The following is a 22,566-nucleotide window of genomic DNA, read 5'->3' as shown; positions in this document are numbered from 1 at the left end:
CTCCACTAAAGTTACTGCATTCGTGATGCAAGTAACATTAAGGAAGCCGTGAAAAAATCAACAAGATTCCAGACTCATCATAGACTGGGGGAAAAAAAGACAGACGTGTATCACGGCCTGCTGGAATATAGTAAACACAGAAAACATTTTAAAGCAACAATGTTGAAGACAGATATTTTTGTTTTGCAAATTTGCCGTCATTGAACAAAAACCAAGATGGAGATTTCATTGCAACTAATTAGAAATTCCTCTTTCAGGTATGTAATAAACGATCTTCTCACAGAATAATGTACGATACACGAGCGGTATGTTTTCTTTCAATTCAACTACGTTTCGCTTTTTCAAACTTTTCCTCGAACATGAAAACTTCAACATACCGCTCTTGTAACGCATATTACTATTTCACCCCATCGTGGCACAAAGTTAAAATAGAAATAGAAATTAATTTAAGCTCAAAAATTCAATTGGCGCTGAGCACCAATTAAATACATTTGTTGGGTGTTTGAGTCCTGAAACACCCATGTAGTGACTCTGAACAACTAAACTTACTTTACTTAGTATGAGGAGGGAGTCACCACGACCCAGCTTTGCGACCTAGTATAGCTCTATTGCATTTACCCACCAGCCAGGCGCATTCCCAACTCACATCGGCTGACCACACTAAAGTTCGCTGGTTATCCAGGTTTCGAGCAGGCAACCCCACTCGTCCCTGGACTAGTCCCCTCCGTACGTAGTCAGCCAATGATAGAGAAATGTTATGGAATGAGAATCGACGGATTGATATTGATGCCTAATGTGGACAAACGGGAGAATCCCCAAAAAACTCCAGCTGCGACCTTGTTCGCGTGGGATTAGTTGTAACAGACGTGTGATTAGTAGGGAGCGGATTTTTGTGCTAAAAAATGTAAATATATTTATTTTTATGTGCTAAAAAGTACGAAAATATTTGCTAAAAATATTTTTTTTAATATGACAAAAATACCTTACTTAGCTTGGAAAAAAAAAAATGTTACTAGGTACTCAGCAACCACACTTGAGTGCTAGTAGTTGGCTGAGAATTGCAGTGAACAACAAAGGTCATCTCCAAATTCTCCATCACAAATGCATGCCGATTATCTCTGAACGACGACTTATACTGTGAAAACGATCTTTCCACATCACAGGACGTCAGACGTGCATATTTAAAGAGAGGAATGTCACAAACACAAACACCGTCAATTTCACCTACAGGCACACCCTCCAATACTTGAGCAACTTTACACATTTTTTTATATCCACTGTTTTTCCCAAACACATTCTGGAATTTGTCCCTTAGTACTTGTACTTCTGAACCTGGTAGCGAGTCTAGTTTAATTTCCACGGCACGCATCTCCCTATTTCAGACAACAGGTTTTTGGATGTTTCGAGTTTTTTTATGGTGTCACACAAAAAGCTTAGATTTGCTAGTAGGAAAGCCAAATCGTTTTTTAAATAACCATCTTTCAGTATATCTTGATGGATATCGATTGACGAAGCCCGATAACAGGGAATCACAACAAGATGTATTGCCTTACTTGATAGACATGAGCGGGAGGCGAGAGTTTTTTCTTTAAATTAAATAATGCTCATACTCGAGTTCTAATCTGTTGTGTTTCACAAACAAAGCGTGGAATGAAATCATCTTCAGCAACAATAAACATTCCTAATTATGTGTTGCAAGATCTCTCCTCCTTGTCCATGTTAATTTATTCTCTGATAATAACACTGATATGCTGCCTAGCAGTTCTCAGAACTTGAGGCGACACTATTAAAAAAAATGGATCACGGATACATCACACAGCGTTTAGAAACTCGAAGCAACCAAGAATTCTTTTTTTTTTATTTTTTTTATTTTATTGGGTTATTTTACGACGCTGTATCAACATCTAGGTTATTTAGCGTCTGAATGAAATGAAGGTGATAATGCCGGTGAAATGAGTCCGGGGTCCAGCACCGAAAGTTACCCAGCATTTGCTCGTATTGGGTTGAGGGAAAACCCCGGAAAAAACCTCAACCAGGTAACTTGTCCCGACCGGGATTCGAACCCGGGCCACCTGGTTTCGCAGCCAGACGCGCTGACCGTTAATCCACAGGTGTGGACAAGAATTCTTAAAAAGATAACATACTTCTGAGTGGTATAATTGATTTAGTTTTAAAATATTTAAAAGTTCTTGTAAAAAAATGATTTAAGTAAAAAAACTCCAAGATTTATGTGTTTGTGATAGATTTCCTGAAAATATGTATTTACATAATTTTTTTGTGAAAATATGTGTTTTTATGTGAAATAAAATTCGGGTTTTAAACTTAAAACTTCACGTTCGGAATTTTTAACTTTGTTAATTGTGTTTTATCACACGCAAAAATATTTAATTACAGAGGAATCCGCTCCTTAGTGATTAGATCTGGAAGGACATCGTATCATTATCGCTTAGTTAAATGGCGATGTTTTTCCCCGTACTTGCGTTCACGGCGGGAAAACGCACTTAATTCAACACCCGGAAAATAATGGACCTAGTCATAAACATACCCATAATTAGGACGGGCTCGCTGACGGAAGAGATGTCTAACAAAATTAACCCTTCTGAAATGTGGCCTGCTGCATTCAGCATATTTCACACCAAGAAGAAACGACACGAATTTCGCGTGTAGTTGCGTTTAATAATTCATTTCATAGCATCGCGGCCATGTAAAAGACACGTAATGTGACCGCTGTTATTTTTTTTTGTAAAATTCATGTCCGAGCACGTAATCGAGGATAAAGAAAAAACTTCTTCGTGTAACCCGTATTCTGACTTTCAAACACTCTTTACATTTAGCCAACAATCAAATCAGGCATTCGAATAGCAGACAGTATGATTTATTTAAAATTATATTCCGTTGACATCAGATTGCCAGTGTCAAAGTGTCTTTTCGAAACTGGAAGAATATTAATTATTGAGTGATTACATAAAAGCGTAAATAAGTGATATATTACAATCCTTTTCCCTTTTATATGGATAATGTTTGGCATCAAATGGCTAAACTAAATTCAGTCGCACACTTTATTATTAGACTGCTAGTTTTGTGCAGTAACTGTTACATTGGCATTTTGCAGAAATTGTCGTCAAACTAATTTTTAAAGAATCTGCTACTGCGTTCGTTTTTGGTACAGTTTATTAACCATAACGCACCATATGCGTGGTCTTGAGCTATACCATTCTTTTATAAAGTGTTAATTTTGTACTCATTTGTGTAAAATTATCTAGTATTTTATAATTTTGTCCATATTAATTTTTTTTATTTTATTTGACTCATATTTTAGAATATAACATTATTATTATTATTATTATTATTATTATTATTATTATTATTATTATTATTATTATTATTAACGATTAACTAAACATTTTGGAAGCAGCAAGTTCTTTCATAGTTTTGTAACTCCACGATCATGGAGCGGTGACGGTAATGCGGGGAAACATGGTGTTAGGATGAGTAATTAGCGAGACTCTCCGATTCTCTGATATATGGCGATTGCATGTAAATATGTAAATTTGGTGACCGTTAGTAAATTGCCTGAACCTACCATTATGTTATAAAAATTCACCCATTGTGTCCTTTAATCCTTAACAATAGAAGTGCCAAAAAACTTTTGTTTATCCCTCTATGCCGTCAACCTGGCTGCAACGAGACAGAAACTCTTGGCCACGTGTTGGGCTTTTGTCGGAAAGGAGAGTTATTGCGTAACAACAGGCATCATAGAGTCCGTGGAGCTATCGCTTGTCTTCTTCGGAACAAGGGTTGGGAAGTTCATGAAGAGGTCCACTGCATTTCTGAAGACGACTCTCACAGAAGAGCGGATATAATAGCAATAAACAGGCAACAACAAAAGGCTATTATCATAGATCCAACTATACGCATGGAGAGAGATCTAAACCAAGCTCATCAGGTTGATCAGGAAAAGAGGGCCATTTATGAACCTTGTATTCCCTACCTTAGTGCCACGTATAACATCCCTCTCTTCAATTGGTCAGTGACAGGTTTATTTTTTGGTGCTCGGAGTTCTTTACCAAAATTTACATATCATTTTTTAAAGCAATTATCAATATCATCTTTTGAGATTCAAAAAATCATCTCGCAAATTCTCAAAGATTCCCTGCAGATTATACAATTTCATTTATACCACTCAGAAGGCCTTAATTAAGGATATACTAATTTTAAATAAAATCTTTTTTTTTATCAGTATAATTTATAGTCGTCTTCTAAGATTTTATTTTATAATTGATAATCAATGGTGCTTAATTATTACATTTTATTTTTATAACAATATTCATATTTAATTAATTGTATTTGTTTGCTATTCATTTCCGGATCCTAGTGGTCATCCTTAATTAAGGCCGGATGAGTTTTTTTCTCTCTCTCTCTCTATATATTTTGCGGAAAGAAAATCATTACAGTCAGTTTCAATCAGATCCTCACTGTGAGTCATAGGAAAATTAATGTGGCTGACATGTTCTTCTACAGTAAATTTCAAGAGGGTGCTAAGAGTTGTTTCATGAAAATAATGACTTATTGATCTCATATATTTTTACACACACACACACACACATTGTTCGCATGTTTCTTATACTCGTAATTATTTCAAGTAGGGCCTATATAAGTAATATTTACTCAAACAACCAACGTAGAGAGCTTGGCTCGTGTTCCACGGCTGCGCTTGAGCTTGGGTTCGAATACCGCTTGAACTGATTACTTGGTTGTGTTTTTTTTTTTTTTCAAAGTTTTCATCAGTTGTAAGGCGAACATCAAGTCATTCCATGGCGAGTCCATGTCTCCAAATCCCATCTCGCTACCGTTTTCACCAATTCCACCGAAGTTAGATGACATCGCATATTATTTGCTGAAGATAAGTTGTCGATACGTAACGCTATCGATATACATAAATCGATATTTTGGTATGGTGACTGTGGGAACATATGTATAATGAGATATTTTTATATAATTTTATTTGGAAATTACTAACTTAAAACAGACATAATTTTATAATTTATTTTACGTAGGCCTATTACATTGTGAAGGAAATTTGTTGTTACGGAACATTTCTTCTGAACCCATGTATTAATATTAGCTAGGCTATATAATCTGTGCATATTTTTTGCTATTCTGTGTAAAATTTGCAAATTCAAATATGAATCAGATTGCCAAACAACAATTTTCATTTGTGTGTTGAAATCTAAAGCGATTACAGTAGGCAGATAGCTGACTTCAGTGGCTCTCAGTTCCACTCAGCATTCTAACAAACAGGCTAGAGATGAAACGCTGTAATTAATATCAATTTCTATTCATGTAATCAACTAATATATGGACATTTTGAAACCCGTTCATGTTCCCTTATTATAAGATTTCTCACATGAAATATTAAAAAATCGATTTACTCTTCCCTGTTATAACTGTGGTAAAGCAGTGTTACTTTACGTAACGTAATCAATATCGTAAGTTAAACTTGACCTTGCAGCTCTGTTACTTTCTTTTATTCCGCATACATTTGTCGCTGTACTTACTTACTTACTTACTTACTTACTGGTTTTTAAGGAACCCGGAGGTTCATTGCCGCCCTCACATAAGCCCGCCATTGGTCCCTATCCTGAGCAAGATTAATCCATTCTCTACCATCATATCCCACCTCCCTCAAATCCATTTTAATATTATCCTCCCATCTACGTCTCGGCCTTCCCAAAGGTCTTTTTCCCTCCGGCCTCCCAACTAACACTCTATATGCATTTCTGGATTCGCCCATACGTGCTACATGCCCTGCCCATCTCAAACGTCTGGATTTAATGTTCCTAATTATGTCAGGTGAAGAATACAATGCGTGCAGTTTTGCGTTGTGTAACTTTCTCCATTCTCCTGTAACTTTATTCCTCTTAGCCCCAAATATTTTCCTAAGCACCTTATTCTCAGACACCCTTAACCTATGTTCCTCTCTCAAAGTGAGAGTCCAAGTTTCACAACCATAAAGAACAACCGGTAATATAACTGTTTTATAAATTCTAACTTTCAGATTTTTTGACAGCAGACTGGATGATAAAAGCTTCTCAACCGAATAATAACAGGCATTTCCCATATTAATTCTGTGTTTAATTTCCTCCGGAATATCATTTATATTTGTTACTGTTGCTCCCAGATATTTGAACTTCTCCACCTCTTCAAAAGATAAATTTACAATTTTTATATTTCCATTTCGTACAATATTCTGGTCACGAGACATAATCATATACTTTGTCTTAAATTATTAGGTATGCATAGCAACTGCCTTGGTACAGAAAATAAACGATTTGCTCCTGGTACAATGCAATCTCTGAGTACGATTTCGAAAGATGGAAAGGTCTATTTTCTCCCGATGGGGCGAATTTTTGCATTTTTATGTCTCCTATATTTTGTGTCAAGCGTTATTCTACTTCAAAATGCCGAAGAATCTCGCTGTTCCTAAACGTCTAGTTATGTAGAAATGTTCATGTAACGCTGTTTCAGAACCTCCACGGCAAGAGACAATTTGTTCTTCTAGGTACATTTTCAGTAGTATTCCTCCTCCTCTTCCTCCTCCTTCTCCTCATCATCATCATCATCATCATCATCATCATCATCATCATCATCATCATCATCATCATCATCAAGGTCTCTTCCATTTTGATTCGTTCCGACTTCGATACAGTTCAAGTGTTTGAGTTCTTTGCACATACCTTCTTTGGATGGCCTATAGTCTTCTGCCCTTTAGTTTATAATTTATTGTCAAGGAAAAATACCCTGAAATTGATATTACTTACTATTCACATGTATATCAAATGATGTCACAGACAATATCTTCGTCAAAAATTCTCTACTACGCCTGTCTCATAGACATTACATTTCATGCATGACAATAGAGTTGCATAACTATCCGGAATTGTAAGAAATAATGGTTTGTAGCTTGGACGACACCAGCCCAGTAACAGTGACGGCAGCCACGTCTGTGGTTCAAGCTGGTCATCCATCTGTGTGGCCTTGGTTCGATCTCCGTCCAGATCTTGATTGAATTTGTGGTGGACAAAACAGACGTTGCAGAGGGTTTTTCATCGAACTGACACATTGCCTCACCATCATTTCATTTGCAATAGTTAAAACTATTCGGGGGTGAAGTCTTGGGGCAATACAGGTTCCCGATGCTGATATAGGCTTCGAGCCTTGGGAATTCTCCATCTGAGGATGGAACCTGGCTCTGTAAGACTGAGGTAGGATGGCCCACTTGTCAGCATCTGATTCACGAATGTCACCCAGGCCATCTGTCGGACTCGGACAACCATTGTATAAGAGAGCAAAGTAAGCCTGAAAGCTAAGTCAAGTAACACTCTATATGCATTTCTGGATTCGCCCATACGTGCTACATGCCCTGCCCATCTCAAACGTCTGGATTTAATGTTCCTAATTATGTCAGGTGAAGAATACAATGCGTGCAGTTCTGTGTTGTGTAACTTTCTCCATTCTCCTGTAACTTCATACCTCTTGGCCCCAAATATTTTCCTAAGAACCTTATTCTCAAACACTCTTAACCTTTGTTCCTCTCTCAAAGTGGGAGTCCAAGTTTCACAACCATACAGAAGAACCGGTAATATAACTGTTTTATAAATTCTAACTTTCAGATTTTTTGACAGCAGACTGGATGATAAAAGCTTCTCAACCGAATAATAACAGGCATTTCCCATATTTATTCTGTGTTTAATTTCCTCCCGAGTATCATTTATATTTGTTACTGTTGCTCCCAGGTATTTGAATTTTTCCACTTCTTCAAAGGATAAATCTCCAATTTTTATATTTCCATTTCGTACAATATTCTCGTCACGAGACATAATCATATACTTTGTCTTTTCGGGATTTAATGTTAATAGAAAAAAAAAGTGTTCATACAAGTTTGGGAGTCAGTGCCCCGCATGCTCCCTCATAACTCCGCCTAAGAATTAGCATTATGAACAGTATGCAATAAACCCGAATCTTTGAAGGATGTTGGCATGAAAAATATCACGTACAGTACGTCTTCACTCCCATTCCCTATACTGTAACGCAAGGGATTATTAATTAACGTATGCAAAAGAGTGTCTCTTGCTTGAACGCCATATTTGCAAATCTAGGTCTTCATGCGAATGGAGGCTATTAAAACAAAGCATCGGTTGACAGGTCAGCTATATAAAGAAAGGCTTTAGGAGATAAGTGTTGTAAGAAACACGCGCCAGTTCTTTCAAGTAGGACTATATTTTGTACGTAATACTGTAGTGCATTCTAAAATCAAAATTACATTACTTGCGATTTCCACAATTCAGATTTAAATTCTGTTTTTTTTTTCTTTCTGTATATTGGAACTTCGCGGAGCGACAAATAATGACATAAAGTTGTATTCCGTTAACACAAACACACTGTTGTGCCGTCTTGCAGAAGCCGAAACAATATAACTTTGAGTCATTTTTCTACTCTTATCGTGCATTTTAGCAGACGTATATTTTTCTCATTGTGTATTGAGGCTCAAATTAATGTGCTTTAAGGCCCATTCACAATAAAAGTTAAACATAACCGTAACATAAACACAGAAGTTTGCGCCAGGCTACCAAATGGGATCATTCACAATGATTCACATAAGCATTGACATAAACATTGCGGTAAGACGTTAACATGAAAGTTTGCAAACTCCAAACTTTCATGCTTATGCTTACGTGATTTGCAAACAGAACACAATCGTGGAGCGCTGAAGTATACGACAGAATATGAGGAAATGGCGTCGTTGTTATGTTTCCATGGTTACCAAGTATGTTTGCCGTTATGTTTATGTTCCCACTTGAATGATGGTATGACTTCTTGATTTTACCGTAACGTTTATATTCTTAAGTTAACGCTTACGTTATGTTTAATTTTCATTGTGAATGAGCTTTTCCTTTAAAATTGAAACTCTCAAATTTATTGTGACACCTATCGTCCTATCATGAAAAATTTATAGCTGCCAGCGACCTTGTAAATTGAAACAATCCAAAGCAGTACATGAAGAAAAGAAGACCCTATGACCCTACAATTTGAATACTTTAGGGATTATTATCATATACAGGGACAGATTGAAGTATTTGGATTATTGTTCTGAGCAAGGGGAACAATTCCAAAATTCTCAGTTGAATGTTTTAAGTCTTTTGGAATTCCTTTAAAAATTTTGAAAATTATTGCTGTAGACGTAATGAAATATTCTGTTCAGATTTTACGTAATCACCTGTACACCTAAATTTCTTTATATTCTAGCTGATTACTAATAATTATTGAATAAACGTACTTTCCCCAGGGTAGCTTTCATTTGAAAATAATAATCATAACACAAATGTTTATTTTTATTTTTATTTGTTTACTATGCTGCATCTTTTGGCAACCCTTACTGAAGGGCAGCTACCCTTGTGGGGTTTATATATGTATATATATATATATATATATATATATATATATATATATATTGTGAAGATAGATAGATAGATAGATAGATAGATAGATAGATAGATAGATAGATAGATAGATAGATAGATAGATAGATAGATAGATAGATAGATAGATAGATAGGCAGGCAGGCAGGCAGGCAGGCAGGCAGGCAGGCAGGCAGGCAGGCAGGCAGGCAGGCAGGCAGGCAGGCAGGCAGGCAGGCAGGCAGGCAGGCAGGCAGGCAGGCAGGCAGGCAGACAGACAGACAGACAGACAGACAGACAGACAGACAGACAGACAGACAGACAGACAGACAGACAGACAGACAGACAGATAGATAGATAGATAGATAGATAGATAGATAGATAGATAGATAGATAGATAGATAGATAGAATAGTTTGTTAGTTTCCAAAGAGATGCCGTTTGCAATACAAATAAATCATATTCAGACTTATTTTTTGTTGTCAGTTGTAAGTCATTCTATAGTTCAAAGATTTATCGTTTTAATCCGTAAGTTAACTTTAGTTGACAATATTGGAGAAGATTTAACTGTATATCTATTAAGAGATAGAAATACTTGGGTAATTTGCTATTAGTTTACATTAGGACGACCCTTTGCACGTCGACCATACTGAGGCCTATTGTGCACCCCGAAGTGTATGGGATGAATGAGGATGAGGGTGTACCAGCCCACCGGCCGCATGTGACCCCTCATCCGCTCACCAATGGGGGCATCCTACCCTTCCCCGTTCTAAGCGCACACCGCCAAGGTGACCAAGGAGCACAGGATTCATTCCAACGGCCCTTCCAAGGTGTCGAAGCGCCTTTGAAAGTGCTCTTAAGGAATGAATCCTGGCAGAGGTATTGGGAAGGCTGGGAACTCAGGAACGGCTGTAGAGAGGACGCCCCCTGCCGTAAGCGGATGAAGACATGCGTCTTGACCTGGATATGGCTATTGAATGAGATGAGGAAGATTGGTATGAAAATCTAAATTCTTTTTCTATACGGGAGGGGAAGGGAAATGGACCGTGGTAATGAAAATTCAAATCCGGCATTTAGCTGAGTAACTGTAGAAAACCACGGAAAAACCACAGTCAGGTTGGTCAGTTCGGGAATCGAACCACGGATCTCCCGAATGCGAGTCCCATGCGTTACGCACGACCCAACTCTCTCGGTTAATTTGCTGTTAGACGTCGTTACATATACTGTGCTCCAACCACGAGAAAGTCTTTGCGGAATGAAACGGAGCGGGGTAATGCTGTGAATGAATGTTGATGTCATAAGATGTCATAAGGTCACACACGTGGGTACTCGTATCTCTATTGGCTCGCTCTCACAGCACAAACAATAACATTGTTACACAGATATTTATACTACCCTAGTTACAAAATTAGATCACAGTTAATCTCCTGGTCTTTTAATCTTTTCATACAGGAAATAACATATGCAGGAGAGCGCATGGTTTTTAAACTGACGTTATAACGGTAATATTATCTATCTACTTCGCTCCAATATATGACGCAATAGTAAGCAATTCCTTTCACTGTTGATCTCCTGGTTGGAGAACAGTAGACAACTTTTACATTAGTAGTTATTTAAGCAACAATTAACCAAAGTTGGTATGTTTAGTGCAAAACTGGCCTATGTGCAACGACGTCTCTTAGCAAATTACTAACACTTGCTGATATGTCGAAGATAATAATTAAACATAATGATCGAGAAATAATAAAATAATGGCAGAGAGAGAGAGAGTCGAAGTACTCCAAGTACACCTCTCTCAACGTCAACTAAAACTTACCCTAGTACAAACCCTAGTAATGCCGCACTTCGATTATTGTGACGTTTGGTTAAGTGACCTAAGTTCTGAACTGTCAGTCAAGTTACAGCGAGCTCAGAATATGTGCGTCAGATACGTGTGCAACATCCGACGATACATGGTGGAAACATAGTAAAGGTGTGGGACTGCGCATGCTGTTGCGATAGCGGCCGAGGCGTGTGACGTCATCTTTACTGCAGACAGCGATCGCAGCTCATTGCGTTGAGTACATTTTCTTTAATAAACCTAACTAGACATTAATTACAATACATAATTTGAACTGATTGTTGCCAATGTTATTCATATCCTTTTCATTGTGCGTTTAAGTTCATGTACTCTTTAAAGAGTTATGAATAAAATTTAAAAAACATATAAAAAAATAACAGTAATAGCTTAAAAGTCGCCCCCTCAAATCTGCCGTCCTAGGCAGCTGCTTAGTCTGCCGAGGCCTAAATACGCCCCTGATTGCATGTAGGCTACTGGACCTGTTAACTTTCAGCGCAACAGGAGCATCCAGCACTAATGTAACAATGGAAAATCGCGGAGCCACTGAGTCTACTGTCACAGAGGAATGCCAAATACTAATACAAAGAATTCAAGAATTAGAAGAGAAGAATTACTCTCTAGAAACGAGGATTAAGGAATTGATAGCTGCCAACAGGAAACATGAAGAAGACAAAAGAAAATTACATGAGGATGTAATTTCATTGAAAAACATTAGACAAACAGAAGTTAAATCTAAAGTGGCTGAAATTTTGAAATCATTTTTCACTATTGGGCAAATTGATGCTCTTTTGAATAAAAAGCGTAAGGTGAAATGGTCTGTAGAAGATTACGGTACTGCAATAACACTTCGAAACCTAAGTCCAAAAACATACCGATACTTAAGAACAAAATTAAATTACCCGTTACCTGATTTGTCAACTCTGAGAAAATGGGCAGTAAAACAATTATCGCTTGAGGAAGGGGTACTTCATGATGTCTTAAAATTGATGAAGGCGAGAGCTACAAATATGTCGGAGTTAGATCGTGTAACAGTATTAGCATTTGATGAAATGTATTTAAATGAGGAGGTTTCTTTTGACAGTAGGGAAGAACAAATAATTGGACCTCATAAGGCAGTGCAGGTTGTTTTTGCACGTGGTTTGTTTGCAAGGTGGAAGCAGCCCGTATACTATAAATATGATCAGACAATGACAAAAGAAATCCTAACAGACATAATTTGCCAGTTAGAAGGCAGTGGTTTTCAAGTTATGGCCACAGTTAGCGATTTAGGTGGAAGTAACAGAAAATTGTGGCATGATTTGAAAATTTCTACCAAACTAAATTGCAGTTTTCCTAATCCAAATGATTCAACTCGAGAAATATTTTTTTTCAGACGCTCCACATTTATTGAAATTACACAGGAATCACTTTCTAGATCATGGTTTCAACTTGAACGGATTGAACATTTCATCAGAACCAATTCATGAACTTTTACGTGCATCCTCGTCCTCTGATACAAAATTAGCTTACAAGTTAACTCCGTTACACTTAAGTGTCCGTGGTACCCAAAGACAAAAAGTTAGTTTGGCAGCACAATTATTTTCCAACAGAGTTGCAAAGGCTTCGAAATGATGTGGTGAAAACGAGCTGTTGAGATCAAATGAATGGAAAGAAACTTCAAAGGCAATAAAATTAACTAATGGTTGGTTTGATTTATTTAATACCGTTTCTAAATTCGGTACCCACAGTGGGCTGCATAGTTACGGAATAAACCTTCAAGATCAGAATATTATACTCTCATACCACAGTTAAAGTAGGAGAAGCAAACAGGAAATTACCTTATCAAGAGGGGATTCTAATAAATAATAAATCATTAACATTGTTGTATGAGGCAATGAGGTACAAGTACAAAATTGAATATATCATCACAAGAAAACTTAACCAAGATCTGGTAGAAAACTTTTTTTTTCGGAAATTAGAAGCATGGGCAGAACAAACGTTCATCCCTCTGCTTTAGATTTTAAACATTCTACTGAAGTGGTACGTACTAGTTCGAAATCCATTATCTCAGTTTTGTGAGAACAAAAACACCTCCGATTTGCTTTCGGAAGAAGAGGCATTAATAGTGGGTCCTAGTACAAGCCAATCAGAAGTCAATGATAATCTGCAGAAAGAACTATGTGCAACGGCAGAATTTCTTAAAGGCATTCTGAAACCGGTTAAATTTACCAACGATCGAGATCCTGAAGAAAATATAGGCCTCCCAGAAAAAATATGTGAAATCTCTGCAAGACAGCGGATATCCCAGGAAGGATTAAAATATATTGCAGGATATGCTACATCAAAACATATGGAGCAATACCCGAATCTTGGAATTCCCACAAAATTGTCAACTTCTGCTAATCAAAAAGACTGGATTACTACAGTGTCCCGTGGAAACTTAATTCTCCCTTCTAAGGATCTGCAATTGGTTGCCATGCTTGTTGAAGTATATTCTCAGATGTGCACGAAGATTCTGTTTCTCATGAGAAATTTATAATAAAAAAGACTGTAAATTTGGTTAATTCTGCCATGAAAAACGAAGCAGAAATCAATTCTCCTCTTCCGCCAGAAGTAATTACGACATTGGTTAGAACAAGAACATTTATTAGAATTAAAGAAATTAATAAAATAATAAAAATGTCTGGAATTTCAAAGAGAAATATTATAAAGAAAATGAAAAAGATTGCATAAGAATAAGTATTTACTTAACAGAGTGGGATTTATAATGGTGAAATTATGTTATGTCGTGTGTTGAATAATAAGGTAAATAATGTAGTAGACTATATTATGTCTCCAATAGCCTGAATATATAAAAATATTTGTTTACTATAATGACAAATTATTCCAAGAAATTCATATACATATGTTAATGAAGGTTCAAAAGTATTTGAAAACATGTACAAAATAATGTATGTTATAAATAACTGTATAGATCTAAGTATGTATATTTTTATTACACATTGTATTGTAATAATTATTATAAAACCACGTGTATATTACAGAAGGCAATATTATTAATGACACACTGCCATATCACATTGTTTCTTGAAACTTGAGTTTAATATGTAATAGATCATAATTTTATTACGTTATCATTTCAAGGTAGTTCATATTGTACTTGAATTCATGTGTAATATAATTTGTGTGATATATGGGCCTAATTTTGTGCATATTTGTAGCATAATGTATTATAATTATTATAAAAGTACGTGTATATTACAGAAGACAATTATTAACGTTGCACTACCATATAACATTATTTCTTTACTCTTGAATTTAATTTATTGTTCACTATTTTATAATGTTATCACTTCAAGATAGACCCTATTATAGCCTATACTGTCAATATTTACTGAATACACAAACCATGAGTTTTATTTATTCATTTAAATCTATGGACGCAGATCTAACCATCAACAATCTGTTATGTTGACTGTGTCATTCGAGTGCGGCCTGCAGTAAAGGTGACGTCATGCGCAGACTGAACGAAAACACGCACAGCTTGTCCCACACCTCTACTATGCGACGATATGATCAGATATCACCGTCCTTCGCAAGTCTTTCGTGGCTCCGACTTAAAGAACGCAGAACTTTACACTCTTTGTCTTTACTCTTTCGAATTCTGCACACCTCAACACCAAATTACCTTTCGTCTCGTTTCTCTTATCTATACTCTAACCACGACGTAAATACCAGATCACTTATCTGTGGCACGCTAAGTATACCTCTTCATAGAACATCTTGTTATTCATCATCTTTTACAGTATCCACCTCGCGTCAATGGAATTCCCTGTCACAAAGTATTAGGGGCTGCAAGACAACAAACACCTTTAAGAACAGCTTAAAAGATAACCTTATTAGCATTTCACTCCAATCATACTGATTTAAACTATCACTGACTACATTGTTACTTCTTTCTTTAGACATCATCCTGATAACGCTGTATTTTCAAAATTGTCTCATAATAATCTCTTTCTATTATCTAATATTATTTGAAATATATTAACATTCTTTGTATTTTAGCTTAATTCTGCTACACAGTTTATTTCAGTGTTTAATTAATAGTTCATAGTATTTTGTTGTTTAATTCGTAAATAACTCTTGTATACATGTAACTCTCATCTAAATCAAATTGTTGAATTCTTTGTAAGTTCATGCATATGTATATACACTTTTTGCTGGTTGAGTGGAAGAGAAGGTCTTACGGCCTTAACTCTGCCAGCTAAAATAAATTATTATTATTATTATTATTATTATTATTATTATTATTATTATTATTATTATTATCTGTGTCCTTGCCCTCGAACGCCCCAATAAAAACAAATGATCGATCTGCGGTACGCTTCAATGTGTAATTGAAGTTGAGAGTTACGCTGTAAAAATGTGAACAGGGATTAGAAGGAGAGCTTGTATATTCGGTGATGACCCTTCTGGTTCAATGAATGAACTGACCTTGTCTGAATTAATCCACATGTACATCTGGAGCTTAAGCTGCCTCATAATCCTGTGTTATTCTAACGCGTGGACGCTGGATGTAGCTGGAATGCTCTCTGAACTCTGATTGGTACGCATATCACGTGCACAGAGCCCACTACAAACAATTTCGCTCTATCTCTGTTAGTATTTGTGAAGCCTATTGCCTTGTCAGCTGGGCAGTGATATAGAGCTACTGATGCGACTTGCTTGTGTTCTTTCACGTATGAAATTATGAACTTGTCATCAAATATGATTTCACTTCACATCAAATGGTGTTAGCGTATAGAAAGGCGCGATTTAAGAGTGTGTAACAGTGTTAGTGTAACATGTAGGAGGTGTCAAGCTTTATGTACCTCGATTGCCGTTTGTATGGAGTATGCTAAGGATAAAGGTAATGCAGTCTTTTGTTTACTTATCTTCTGCCATCAAATATGGCGTTAGTGAGCTTTTTATGTAATATGTGACATTCATTGTTGAAGAAAGAAAATTTAGAGATCTTTGAAAAGAGTAAAAAAATTTAAAATACTAACTTTATTCATTTAAATACACGAATAATAATAGCTATCGTTCGTACCTCGACCGACTTCAATTATTAACAGCTAAATTATTTTTGTTTCCTCTGTATTCTCAATTCTGAGTATCTACGTACTTTCCTTGTGTAGGTACTTATAGTATTTAGTCTTTTATTTAATTTAGTTAGTTGAAAAGCGTATGTGAATTAGACTTAATGACTAATTAGTTATAGTAATTTTATATTTATCATTTGTGCAGGCTGGTAGTGAACGTAATAGTTTGCGATTATAGGCCTAGGTTCGACGAATTATTATGATTCTTTTCACCATAAGGTAACTGAAGTTCTGTCTTCTATACAAATTTGACTTATGTTTCTTCTCACAATATTGAGGAATCAATGGGTGGAAGGTTAAACCTTGGAAAGATGGTTTTTATATTAAATTGTGTGTATGAGAGGGAAATCATACATAGAAGATATGAGCCGTTCACAGCAGAAGTGGTAATGAGGTTTGAAGTAAAACTTTTGTAAAATACAGCGCAAAGTAGCAATTAATATGTCCTTCGTGCTATCCACTGACTATTAATAGTTTAAATAAATTTAATATTAATTATTGCTACTTTGCGCTGTATTTTACAGAATGTTTACTTTAACCCTCATTACCATTTTTGACTTACACCACTTCTGCTCTGAAGGGCTCATGTATTACTAATTACTACATCCTCCATAGAAGCGCATTCCCAACTAACACTGGCTGACTGTGCTCAGGTTCGCTGAATGTTCAGATTTCGAGCAGGCAACTCTACTCGACCCTAGACCCTTCATACGTCGCTATTCGGCGTTTCGGAGAATGCTGTGAAAAGATAGTGGAATGGAGATCGGTCGCAATGTGGCAAAACGGGAGAACCCCAGAAAAGTCCACGTGCGACCTTGTCCGCCACAAGCGTCACTATGACTGACCACACTCGACAGCCCGAAGGTCCGACCACTCAGCTGCTGCAGAGCTTGACAGAAGATAGGTACTTATTTCTTCGTAAGTTCATTGTAACCACAGTTCGCCAGAGCGGTAAACAATTACGGTCGCTGCGAGTATTTTCGTAAAAGACGAGTTATTTGCCCTGGACCAATACTACACTGCCAAAGCAACCATACTGTAATTATGTGCCACTTTGACAAAGATTAACAATAATAATAATAATAATAATAATAATAATAATAATAATAATAATCTTAATAATAATAATAATAATAATCTTAATAATAATAATAATAATAATAATAATAATAATAATCTTAATAATAATAATAATAATAATAATAATCTTAATAATAATAATAATCTTAATAATAATAATAATAATAATAATAATAATCTTAATAATAATAATAATCTTAATAATAATAATAATAATAATAATCTTAATAATAATACTAATAATAATAATAATAATAATAATAATAATAATAATAATCTTAATAATAATAATAATAATCTTAATAATAATAATAATCTTAATAATAATAATAATAATCTTAATAATAATAATAATAATCTTAATAATAATAATAATAATCTTAATAATAATACTAATAATAATAATAATAATAATAATAATAATCTTAATAATAATAATAATAATAATAATAATAATAATAATCTTAATAATAATAATAATAATAATAATCTTAATAATAATAATAATCTTAATAATAATAATAATAATAATCTTAATAATAATAATAATAATCTTAATAATAATAATAATAATCTTAATAATAATAATAATATACTTAATAATAATAATAATAATAATCTTAATAATAATAATAATAATAATAATAATAATAATCTTAATAATAATACTAATAATAATAATAATAATAATCTTAATAATAATAATAATCTTAATAATAATAATAATAATCTTAATAATAATACTAATAATAATAATAATCTTAATAATAATAATAATCTTAATAATAATAATAATAATAATAATCTTAATAATAATAATAATAATAATAATAATAATCTTAATAATAATACCAATAACAATAATAATAATCTTAATAATAATAATACTAATAATAATAATCTTAATAATAATACTAATAATAATAATAATCTTAATAATAATACTAATAATAATAATAATAATAATAATCTTAATAATAATAATAATCTTAATAATAATAATCTTAATAATAATACTAATAATAATAATAATAATAATAATCTTAATAATAATAATAATAATCTTAATAATAATAATAATGTTAATAATAATACTAATAATAATAATCTTAATAATAATTCTAATAATAATAATCTTAATAATAATAATAATCTTAATAATAATAATTTATTTATTTATTTTTTATTTTATTTTAGAATATTAACGTGCAAACCAACAGCACAAGGCCAATTACAGTTTAGCACGATAAAGAACAAAAGAAAACAACAAATGATGATGAGAATGAATGATAGAAAATGGCAGTGAGATGAAATACAATCATTATAATAGTCATCAATAATCTTTGACCAAATGCAAGAAAATAAATAGCAATATCTAACAATAATAACAAGTAAGGATACATCATGATAAACTCGAAAGGTGTATACTACACATTAATAATAATAATAATAATAATAATAATAATAATAATAATAATAATAATAATAATAATCTTAATAATAATAATAATAATAATCTTAACAATAATACTAATAATAATAATTTATTTATTTATTTCAAATATTAATGTGCAAAACAACAGCACAAGGCCAATTAGAGTTTAGCACAAAATAAAAACAAAACAAAACAGAAGAAATGATTATGAGAATGAATGACAGAAAATGGCAGTGAGATGAAATACATGGCAGTGAGATCAAATACAATAATAATCTTAATAATAATAATAATAATAATAATAATAATAATAATAATAATAATAATAATAATCTTAATAATACTACTACTACTAATAATAATAATAATAATAATAATAATAATAATAATAATAATAATAATAATCTTAATAATAATACTAATAATAATAATAATCTTAATAATAATACTAATAATAATAATAATCTTAATAATAATAATAATAATAATAATAATAATAATAATAATAATCTTAATAATAAACTTGATAATAATAATAATTATTATTATTATTTATTTATTTATTTATTTATTTATTTATTTATTTATTTATTTATTTATTTATTTATTTATTTATTTAGAATATTAAGTGCAAAACAACAGCACAAGGTCAATTACAGTTTAGCACGATACAGAACAGAACAAAACAACAAATGATGATGAGAATGAATGATAGAAATGGCAATGAGATGGAATACAATCAATATAATAGTCCACATCAATCATTACCAAATGCAACAAAATAAATAGCAATATCTAACAATAATAACAAGTAGGGATATATCATGATAAACTCAAAAGATGTATACCACACATTAAATGGATCCAAGCTTAATTCATGCAAATTAGCATATTTTATACATCTGCAGATCGGGGAGAGAGATTTTGAATTTCTATTATAAAAAATGTTATGAAATCTTAAACCCTTAGCGGGAATACGAAGACTGATACTGCTTATGAATGATTCACAATCAATATCACCCTTAATGACTTTACAAAAAAATAAATAATCAAGATCTTGACGTCTGACAAATAAACTGCAGCAGTTAAAATATTTACAGTTAATCTCATATTTATAGTCATCGGAATTTGGTAAAAATCTATAAGAACACAAGGAAATAAATTTTCTTTGAATATTCTCCAATTTAGCCGAGTCAGTGGAAGTAATGGAGTTCCATACAACAGATGCATATTCAAGCTTGGATAATAATAATAATAATAATAATAATAATAATAATAATAATAATAATAATAATAATAATAATAATAATATGTGTAATTAATGAATTAGGAGTTTATTCACTGTATAATGTGGCGGTAACAAGATGCACGTATATTTTGTCACATTGCCTCCCTTGAAACGTATTCAAGACCGCCTTTTATTTTTAGTGACACTAGCCGAACATACGTTTGGACACCTGTGACATGGAATCGCCTCGGCGCCATCTCTCCATCTAAGTCTAACAAGCAAACGTTCTGATGGGGGCAGATAAAAAAGTTAAATTTGTTCCTTCCACCATGTTCATAATATCAAAAGAAGTGCTTATACAAATTTTGGCCACTCGACCGCAATTACGAGGGCCGTAAAAAAATAAGTTCGCCAGGGGCCGTCAACAGAAAAAAAAACACAATTTCATTGCACAAATGTATTAGAACGGACACAGCTTATTGAGCTATTTTTCAACATATTTTCCACCGGAATTGAGACATTTCTCATTTCATGGGATCGACAGAGAGAGGTGCAGAAGTAGCCAAACGCTGGTTCCGATCTGAGGCGGCTGACTTCTACGACACAACAATTGATCCCATGGTGTGACAAATGTCTCAATTCCAGTGGGGGATATGTTGACAAATAGCGCAAAAATTGCTGTATCTGTTTCAGTAAATATTTCCATGAAATTGTGCTTTTTTTTCTATAAACGACCCCAAGGAAAATCACGTTCTGGACGCCCTCGTAAAGGCCCATTCACAATGAAAATTAAACATAAACATAACGTAAGCATAAAACCTTGTGTCCATGTTATTTAATGAAAGCGTTCACAATGAATTACATAATCTTAATCATAAGACGTTAACATGAAAGTTTGCAAACTCCAAACTTTCATGCTTATGTTTATGCGATTTGGAAACAGTACACAAGCGGAAAGCGTGTTTTCACTTTTTGTTTAACATCTCATGGGCTTTGCCTACAGGCAATATTTTGATCTATTGGCCGTGATGATAGCTAGGCGCGCAACATGGAATCATATGACGAAAAGTTGATTATTTTACATCTCCCTTTCTTTGATTTCAAGTATTGAAAGCCATGTACTGATGCCATTGTAGTTATTAGAAACGTAAATTGAATAGCTACATCGTCAGTCATTGTGCAATTCTCCATTTTTATGTAATAGATTCTGTAGGTTTGTTGATTCGGTATGTTTGTTTCCACACACGTGTTATGTTTACGTTATGTTTAATTTTCATTGTGAATGGGCCTTGGCTACTTAAGTTTGTGACATATGTTTATGTGCTTATGTTAATGTTTACGTTATGTTTAATTTTCATTGTGAATGACCCTTAATTGCGGTCGAGTGGCCAAATTTTGTATAAGCACTTCTTTTGACATTATTAACATGGTGGAAGAAAAAAAATAACTTTTTTATCTGCCCCCATCAGAACGTTTGCTTGTAAGTCTAAGATAATACAGAGCAGTATTTTAACAACAGACCATCTTTGCTTTCGGCGGGATGTGAACACATTTCGTTGCTTTCGCGTAGCTTCAAAATGCATATCATATAGCCGTCAGTCGAACCTTTTACATTATCGTTGTTGCTGTCATGTAGGTTATGTATAAAATGTGAAAATCTTCTTCTGTCTCATTTTCTCTACTACTGTGTGGGCTAACAGAGAAAGTGTAGTGTTGGACATTGGAGGGAGAAAAGAAACTACTGTAAGTAGGCTTACATCGCTGGAAAACTAAAAAATGTTTGCATGAGGGAATACGGCTCCTGGCGTGAAGTCAAGACTGTAATACTAGAAGCACGCAGCTACGTTACGTCTGTCTCTGACGATATGCCATGTAATGTTTTTGCGGCTCGGCCTATCGCGCAGGTTTTCCATCTAGGCGGACTACGTTCGAACTCCGGGATCTCCGATGCCGATATAAACCTTAAGGCCTTGGGGCTCCTGGTTATGGAGTTTATCAGATGGTCGTCTAGTGATGGAATTTCTCTGTCAGGATAGCCCGCCTGCCAGCATCGGATTCACGAATGCCAGACGTCAGTGTACAACCATCGCATATACAGGGTGATTCACGAGGATATACCGGAGCTTATTTCCGAAGACGTTTTGAGCAAAATGTAATATAAACACGGGTCCTATTCTCAATATTTTCAGAGTTCTAATTTGAAGTTGTTTGTAAAATACCTTTTTTCTTTAGTTTTAAGGATAAAAGAATATTACAAATAGAGAATGAACCATTCAGAAGTATTATTTGTTTAATTGGGTAGTATTATGAAGCTAAAAATGTGTTACAAATTCCATAATTGCTTCGTAAAGGTTTTTCGTTTTTGATTTTTAACTACAAAATTACATTTTCCTTAAGCACGTA

The 22,566-nt window shown here is 33.9% G+C and overlaps 1 protein-coding gene across 3 annotated transcripts in view; it reads left to right on the top strand.

Moving 5' to 3' along the window:
• The window catches only part of LOC138695756 (uncharacterized), a 171,602-nt gene that overhangs the window by 3,899 nt on the left and 145,137 nt on the right, over nt 1–22,566 (top strand). The window contains exon 1 of one of the 3 annotated variants that reach the window (XM_069819926.1): nt 15,952–16,185. The exons of 1 other annotated variant lie outside the window; for it this stretch is intronic. In XM_069819926.1, coding sequence (XP_069676027.1) covers nt 16,171–16,185 — 15 coding nt within the window. In that variant the 5' untranslated portion in view covers nt 15,952–16,170. Of the gene's footprint in view, nt 1–15,951; nt 16,186–22,566 lie in introns of those variants that run through there. One more of the 3 variants, XM_069819925.1, reaches the window with a different exon arrangement.

The sequence above is a fragment of the Periplaneta americana genome, chromosome 3, assembly GCF_040183065.1.
Source record: "Periplaneta americana isolate PAMFEO1 chromosome 3, P.americana_PAMFEO1_priV1, whole genome shotgun sequence".
Taxonomy (NCBI): Eukaryota; Metazoa; Arthropoda; class Insecta; order Blattodea; family Blattidae; genus Periplaneta; species Periplaneta americana.
This window is presented reverse-complemented; position numbering and strand designations above follow the sequence as displayed.